Source organism: Jaculus jaculus, chromosome 4, assembly GCF_020740685.1.
Source record: "Jaculus jaculus isolate mJacJac1 chromosome 4, mJacJac1.mat.Y.cur, whole genome shotgun sequence".
NCBI classification, from domain to species: domain Eukaryota; kingdom Metazoa; phylum Chordata; class Mammalia; order Rodentia; family Dipodidae; genus Jaculus; species Jaculus jaculus.
In genome coordinates, this window is record NC_059105.1 from 14090109 (window position 1) to 14098351 (window position 8243).

An 8243-nucleotide genomic window follows, 5' to 3' on the forward strand; every position below is an offset into this window, starting at 1 on the left:
GCGTCTCCCGGGCTGCGGGGCGCGGGGGGCTGCCGGGTGCGCTGGGCTCCGGCGCAGCGCGCAGGGAGACTTTATTGCGATGGGAGATAAGAGGGGCGGGGGCGGGGTCTGGGGGGCCGAGGCGGCGCACTTTAATTAAAACGGAAATTGCGGCCCCTGCCCGCGCGGGGCCGGAGGGTTCCAAGCGGCCCCGTAGCGTCGCTTCAGGACCCCCCCCTTTCCCTCCCCGCCACACCCTGACCGCCCCCTCCCGCCAGGCCTCGCCGGACCTGGCGCTGTCTTCTCCGCGCTGCCACCCTCGGTCGCCTCGGGCGGGGATCGGCGCCCCAAAGCGCAGAGCTGACGCGCCCCCCTTTTCCGTCCCCCCCAATCTCCCACCGCCCAGTCCCCTGGCAGCGATGAGACAGAGCGGCGCCTCCCAGCCCCTGCTGATCAACATGTACCTGCCAGGTACCAGGGACCAGCCGGTGGCTGGAGGCACCGGGACCAGGGGCGGGGAGTCTAGGCCAGGGAAAGGGACCAGGGGTTCCGTGGTCCAAAGAAAGGGAACGCAGCAGACTCGAATCGTGGGTGTGGGGACTTCTGGTTGCAATTTAGGGCATTCAAGGCACCTGCAAGATGGATGGATGGAGGGCTCTGGGGTTTCAGTGTGGGGTCTAGAGGATTTGCAGATGGAGAGCCTAGGAGGCCAAGAGCAGAGGCCTGGGACCCAGAAGAGCCTGGCAGGGGCCGCGGGGGTCTTCGGCGCGGTGGACCCTGGGCTCCGACCGAGCGAGGAGGCCCTGGCTCGGCGGCGGGCGTCGCCCGTGCGCGCTCGAGGGTCCTCACCTTCCCGCTCCGCGCTCGCCCGGGCGCGGCCCTCCAAGTGCCTCCCCCCACCCCCACAGTCTCCTCTGCGAGGGGCGTCGCTCGCCCAGGCTGGGCTGGCGCGATCCCCAGCTCGGCTTTATAAGGCTCCAGCCGGCCCCTTCGGAAAGCGGATTTCCTTTTTCCTGGACGCGTTTCCTGACTTGGGCGCTATGGAGGGGCTCGGCGCCGTGCGCGCCGCGGTCGAGCTCCGGGAGGGAGGGGGAGCTGGGTGGCCTGGACCCCCCAGAACACAGCTACCCCCCTCGATACTGGGGCCGGGGGTTCCCTTTCGGTCAAGCCCACAATTTCCGCCCCAGTCTGCTTGACCGTTTTCTTCCGCCACCGCAGATCCCGTCGGAGACGGTCTCTTCAAGGAAGGAAAGAGCCCCAGCTGGGGGCCCTTGAACCCCGCGGTACAGAAAGGTGAGCCGGCCGGTACGCTGGGAAGATGGAGAAGCGAGCAGTAGTTGGGGGCTGGGGACCCCATTAAGAGCCGTACTACCGCCACTGGACAGAGCGGCGGAGCGCTGCGTCCGCAAGCTAGGGAAAAGCATTAAGGTCTTGGCCGAATTGTGGGGAGGCTGGTGTGAGACGTTCATTTGACCTGAGGCTTGCAATCTTCTGAGTCCCGGGACTGGACGTGTAGGCGAGGGCTGCCGAAGAACATTCTGGCCTCCAGACCTTTCTCTGCTGAGTGATTTCCCAAGCTTTAGGCCTTGGCTGAGGCGATTGGCGTCATTTTCCCTGCCGGCTGCACGTCGTAGCAATGTCTGGCAATGGTTCCCCATGAATTACGCCCCCTTTCACCCCCCCCCCCCACTGCTGAGTGCCTAGACCCCGGTGGATGCTACCTGCTTCGTCCACCAGAGCCCGCAGACTCTCACATGTCAGCCAGATAGGCCTGCCTCCGACATCGTCGTTCGTTCTGAGGTTTGCCACAACATACGGCTCCGGGTCACTAAAAGATCCTGTGGCCATATGGTCTTGGGTCTCACGCAATTCGCGCGCGCGCGCGCACACACACACACACACACACACACACACACACACATACACACATAACAAAGGTTGACTAGTGATTTTTCTATAAGAAAGGGAACATGGATGGAGGTCCAGTCTTCTGATGTTGTTCCCACTTGGTGTCAGATGCATCTTTTATGCCCAACTATCCCTTGCTTCTGACCCAATGTTGGCGAACTGGGGAGCTCCAGGCTGGGTTGACTTGGAGGCATTGGGGTGACTCACCAGACCCCATCTGAGGCAAAGCTGTTTTATTCTAGAAGGCAGTGGGGACGATTTATCAAGACTCTTCCGAGGCTCCAGGATAGGAGAGTGGGAGCTCTGGGCCCTGGCCACTTGTATATGTCAGGGGACACCGCATGCCATCTCCAGCAATCCTGAAATCTGGATTGATTGGGAGTCACCTTGGACCCGTTCTTAGTCCCCACTCTCTCCTCAGAAATGTCCACCGAGACACAGGGAGCATGGTAGCTTCCCACACAGGGAACCCTGCCTGTTCTGGAAAAGAAGGGGGGACTGTAGTGTCTCAGAGGTCTGTGCACCCGAAGGTGGCAAGAATGGGGGTCCTCTACGGGTCTACTTCTCCTTAGTGTGCAGGGCACCTGTCCTGCCTGCTGGTGGGGTGCCAAAGGAAGCCGCTGAGCCCACGTCTGGAGGGGTCTGTTTAATTGTATTCCTTCAAGTGCCGGTGGGCCTTGCGCGGCACTGCGCTGATATCTATCTGCTCGGGCACCGCCCCTTCTCTCCTAGGTCTCTGGTCAGGGTTCCAGCGTGGTTGGGCAATTCAACCTTCTGCACAGGGCTTTCCCGCGGGGTTGTGCGGGCTCTTTCCTACACTGGAAGGGAGGAAGGGATGAAGGCTGGTGTGGGTTCCTTACCTTAGAAAGCCAAGGGCCATGGGTTCCTCCCTTCTTCGTTATGGAGGAAAGAAGCAATACCCCCCCGCCCCCAAGTCCCACGAAACAATCAGCCCAAGAGCTGCGTTTCCACTGTGCAAAAGCTCTCCCCGGCTAGAGAGCGCGCTGCTGGCCGCCCCTCCCTGACTAGCCTCCTCCAGCCGTGGGCAGCTGCGCCCCTGGACGTGCCCTTTTCCTCCCCAGGGTGGGTCGCCTCCCGGTACAGTTGTGGCTGACGGCGCCCCGTCTCCCCCACAGGCAGTGGGCAGATCCAGCTGTGGCAGTTTCTCCTGGAGCTCCTGGCCGACCGCGCGAACGCCGGCTGCATCGCATGGGAAGGCGGTCACGGCGAGTTCAAGCTCACCGACCCCGACGAGGTGGCGCGGCGCTGGGGCGAGCGCAAGAGCAAACCCAACATGAACTACGACAAGCTGAGCCGCGCCCTGCGCTACTACTACGACAAAAACATCATGAGCAAGGTGCATGGCAAGCGCTATGCCTACCGCTTCGACTTCCAGGGCCTGGCGCAGGCCTGCCAACCACCGCCTGCCCATGCCCACGCCGCGGCCGCCGCAGCCGCAGCTGCGGCCGCGGCCCAGGACGGTGCGCTCTACAAGCTGCCCGCCGGCCTCGCCCCGCTGCCCTTCCCGGGCCTCTCCAAACTCAACCTCATGGCCGCCTCCGCCGGCGTCTCACCCGCTGGCTTCTCCTACTGGCCCGGCCCGAACCCCGCTGCCACCGCCGCCGCCACGGCCGCACTGTACCCTACCCCGGGCTTGCAGCCTCCGCCCGGGCCGTTCGGCGCGGTGGCCGCGTCGCACTTGGGAGGTCATTACCACTAGATGGGGTGGCTGGGTACCGAGTGGCCTCTCCCACCCATACGCCCAGAGCCAAGACCAAACCCCTCCACATCCCAGGGAGAAGGAATGCAAAGTCCTCTTAGGTCTTCCTTAAACACCAGGCTACCCCCATCACACTTAACTCCCCCAAAAGGACACTTGTGTCCCCTCTTTCATATTTCTCTTCTGGGTCCTTAGATCCCGGAGGTGGGGGGGGGGGGCTCTTGGAACTCCGGTGTCTTTTAATCTCCTCACCTGGACCGCTGGCTCCTAGAGGCTCCCCTTTTTCTAGTTTGTCTTTTGTGCTTTTCTCTCCCCCCCCCGCAACGGATCTACCCCAAATCCCAGCACGTGATGGGGGGGGGGTCGGTCTCTCACGTTCCTTCTCCTTCCAAGGACCTGAGCACGTTGGGTAAAGACCATTGCTCCCCCAAGGCATATCGCTCCCCTTCCTCCTTCCTAACCCCATTAAGGTGCGCCCCCCTCACGTGTTTCTATTCCCTCCCAGCCCCATTAAAGCTCCTGAGTTCCCCAGTGCCTTCTCTCTGTTTTGTCGCACAGCACCTTTTATAAGGGGGTTAGAAGGCAGAGCCTCGGCAGCCCGGCAGAAAGGTCTCTAGAGCGAGGCCAGAGCCAGCTTGGGCGCCAATGGCCTGGAGCAAGGAGCCCTGGTGGGTGCGCCCTGCGCACCTTCCACCTGCATCCCATCTCAACTTGTAATAGGCCTCCACATCCCACTTGCCTCCATCTCATCATCTCCCCGCCAGCCCACTCCACTCTCTTCCCCACCTCCACGCCTTCCCCCAACTTCACCCCCTCTATCCACCCATTCTCCCCAGACCTCCCATTTTCCCCTCACAAACCGTCCGCCGTCCCCAGTAGCTCTGGTGATTCATATTCTGTCTCTCCCCCCCCTCCCTCTCTCTCTTTCTCCCTCCCTCCCTCTCCTCTCTCTTTTTCTCGGTTTTCCGAAGGGATATCCCTCCCGCCAGCTCCCGCGCGGTCTGCTCCCAGCCGCAGTTGGCTGCGCCTCTCTTCTTCCCGCGGGTGGTGCGCGCCCTCTGCTGGTCATAGATAGAGTAGGCAGGGACTACAACTGAATTTCGGATGCAGCATGGTGGAAACTCAGGTGTTTCTCCAGGCGGTGACCAGGTCTGGTTGGCTCCAAATTGCTTTAAGATTTCAGAGAGAAGCCGGAGGGAGCGGGAGAAAAAGGCATCCATGCAGTTTATCCTGGACGCGGCCTTGGGAAGTGGGTCGCGTGGGTCTTTATGACGGGTTCTTCTCACCGCCCAAAGGCCCTTCTGAATACTGTTAGCAACCGCCCCTGTCCCCTTCTTGCCTTTGCCAAAACTTGTTTGGGAAGAGTCTTGAAGGCTTCCCTCAGAAGAATACAACTTTGGCCAGTCTTTCAAGATCCTCGCAAGTCGAGCCAAGCAACTCCTCCATCCCTTCCCGTGGTCCAGGCATTTCTTTCCTGAGGGTCTCTTTCCAGAATAAGGGTTCCTCTTAGTAGGTGGAAGAGCGCCTGGGCCTCCGCACGCTGATTTTCCTGTGTCCTGAAGACAGGAAGAGGAAAAGCGGGAAGATGGGATACTTGGGGTTTGGGTTTGAGTCTGAGTGCCTCTTTCCAGAAAGCGCATGAATCACTCCGGTCCACCTAGGGAAGGAGCCTTCATTCATGTTTATTTTACTCTTCACTTTATTTTTTCTGGTTTTTCAAATAACACATACTTAATGTAGGAAATCCAGCCAGTTATGGTGGCGCATTCCTGTGATGCCAGCACTTGAGAGGCAGAGGCAGAAGGATCCACTGTCTGAGGGTAGCCTGGGCTAAAAGCAAAACCCTATTTCAAAAAAAAAGGAGCAAACAAAAAAAACCTTGAATAATATACACATGAGGCCTCCATTAAATGCTGATTGGGGGCTGGAGAGATATCTTAGCGCTTAAGTGCTTCCTGTGAAGCCTAAGGACCCAGGTTCGAGGCTCGATTCCCCAGGACCCACGTTAGCCAGATGCACAAGGGGGCGCTCACATCTGGAGTTCGTTTGCAGTGGCTGGAAGCCCTGGTGAGCCCATTCTCTCTCTCTCCCCCTCCTTCTCTCTGTCGCTTTCAAAGAAAGAAATAAAAATAAATAAATAAATGTCTTTTCTTTTAAAAAATGCTGATTGGATGAAGAGTGTATGAGGCATAGGGGAGGGTGAAAGATCACCTGCTGCCCAATTACACAGAGGCCACTCTTCCCTCTGTCCCATCTCCTTCCAGTTTCTCTATACCTTTTAAATGTTTTATTAATTTATTTATTGGTGAGAGAGAAGAGAGAATGGGCAGGCACGCCAGGGCCTTCAGCTGCTGCAAATGAACTCCAGAAACGTGCATCACTTTGTGCATCTGGCTTTACATGGGTATTGGGGAACTGAACCCAAGTCGTTAGGCTTTGCAGGCGAGTGCCTTAATCACCTGGCTATGTCTCCAGCCCCTCTATGTCTCTTAAACAATTGTAGCTTCCATGTTGGGGCCTCCAACCTCACCAGCCACCAGATTTTTCACTAGGTTTCTCCTTTATGCCTTAAAACCTGGTGGTGCTCTGCTTTGATCACCTGACGTTCTGGCAGAAGTGTATTCGGCATCATTATGTCATGTAGGATCAGGTAGTCCACAGAGTCCATGGACCAGGGGGACCCTGGCTTGCTGAGGGCTCAGTGACTTGCGCAGAACAATAGAGGACCTCTTTGCAGCCCTGTTTGCACGGAGGGAGTACACCTGAGGAGACCAAGGCAGGACCCAGGAAGATATGAGCTGCTAATAATTTCCTAGCACAAGTTGTGAGGTTTCTTTTCTGAGATCTTTAAGTGACACGGCAGGAGGCCAGAGTGTGAGCTGTGGCAAGGTTGGGGCCAGCAAAGGCTGTATATAGAGATTGATGTCTTAGGCAACACAGGGCGAAAGGCAGAAAAACTGTGATCTGAGGATGCATCTATGGAGGAAAGGATTAATCTGATGTAATGACTTATCTCGCAGAACGTAGCACACAAAATTAGACACTACTTTTAGGAGATGAATGAAGGGAAGATACCGTGTAAGGGACCAAAGAGCAAAGCGGAAGAACTTGGGAGAGTCCACCACAGTGCAGATGCAGTCTGGCCAGTCAACAGGGGCAAGGGCTTGTCCTGAAGGAGAGGGACTTCATGCGTAGGATAGAGGGCTGTACTGCCACATGCGCTTCGAAGCTGGAGGGGGACTGATACACCTTGGATCCAACAAACAACCTTTGTTATGGGACCTTGTGAGTTCTCTGTCACCAGAGTGTCCAGCAGATCCCGTTCTGGGAGCAGTTGAAAGGGGAACTAGATGACCTCTCTGACCTTAAGCCTCGGGAGGGCCCATTGAGGAGTAGGCCAAGGAGGGATTTCAGTCACTGTTGAGTGGCTGGGGCAGATGTTCACTTAAGGCATCTTCTCACTTATGAAAGCCTGTTCTTTTTTTTTAAAATTTTTTTTCTGTTTTATTTATTTATTTGAGAAGGACAGACACAAAGAGAATGAGGCTGATAGACAGAGAGAATGGGCGCGCCAGGGCCTCCAGCCACTGCAAACAAACTCCAGACGCGTGCGCCCCCTTGTGCATCTGGCTAACGTGGGACCTGGGGAACCGAGCCTCGAACCGGGGTCCTTAGGCTTCACAGGCAAGCGCTTAACCGCTAAGCCATCTCTCCAGCCCCAAGCCTGTTCTTTTTTTCTAAAATTCTTTATTTATTTATTTGAGAGTGACAGACACAGAGAGAAAGACAGATAGAGGGAGAGGGAGAGAATGAGCGAGCCAGGGCTTCCAGCCTCTACAAACGAACTCCAGACACGTGCGCCCCCTTGTGCATCTGGCTAACGTGGGTCCTGGGGAATCGAGCCTCGAACCAGGGTCCTTAGGCTTCACAGGCAAGCGCTTAACCGCTAAGCCATCTCTCCAGCCCGCCTGTTCTTTTTATGTTTTAAGTATTTTTATTTATTTGAGAGAAAATATGGGTGTGCCATGGCCTGCTGCTTTATGTGCATGTGGCTTTAGGTGGGTAGTGGGGAATTGAACCCAAGCTGATAGGCTTTGCAAGCAAGTGCCTTTAACCACCGAGCCATCTTCCCAGCTGTCTGGCTATTCTTTTTCTTTTTAAATGTTTTATTTATTTATTTATTTGAGAGAGAATGAGAGAATGGGCATAGCAGGGCCTGTACCCACTGCAAACAAACTCCAGATGCATGAGCCATCTTGTGCACCTGGTTACGTGGGCTCTAGGGAATTGAACCTAGGTCATTAGGCTTCACAGGTAAGTGCCTTAACCACTAAGCCATCTCTCCAGCCCTGTATCCCTAATTTCTTTTCTTTTTCAAGGAAAGGTCTCAGTCTGGTCCAGGCTGACCTAGAATTCACTATATAGTCTCAGGATGGCCTTGAACTCAAGGCAACCCTCCTGCCTCTGCCTCCCAAGTGCTGGGCTGAAAGGCATGTACCACCATGCTCTATAGGCTTATTCCTATTCTTAAAATCCACCCACCTCTTTGTTCTTCCCTGAACACACAGTTTGTTTGGGAGGCTGATAGAAGACTGGGAATAGAAAGCCTGCATCCCGTCCTGGCTTGTTAACTAAC

General features: G+C 56.4%; 1 protein-coding gene across 1 annotated transcript; it reads left to right on the top strand.

Annotated features, from left to right (window-relative positions):
• Positions 1-227: 227 nt before the first annotated feature.
• On the top strand, positions 228-3607 carry Fev (FEV transcription factor, ETS family member). The gene is made up of 3 exons (XM_004662921.2): positions 228-450; positions 1198-1272; positions 3024-3607. Exons 1-3 carry the CDS (start codon positions 399-401, stop codon positions 3605-3607), a joined length of 711 nt encoding a protein of 236 aa, XP_004662978.1. The 5' UTR covers positions 228-398.
• The last annotated feature ends 4636 nt before the right edge of the window (positions 3608-8243 follow it).

Coding starts and splice junctions, on each gene's coding strand:
- Fev (XM_004662921.2), top strand. CDS start 399: ATGAGACAGAGCGGCGCCTCCCAGCCCCTGCTGATCAACATGTACCTG. Junction 451..1,197: donor GATCAACATGTACCTGCCAG/GTACCAGGGACC, acceptor CCGCCACCGCAG/ATCCCGTCGGAGACGGTCTC. Junction 1,273..3,023: donor GAACCCCGCGGTACAGAAAG/GTGAGCCGGCCG, acceptor TCTCCCCCACAG/GCAGTGGGCAGATCCAGCTG.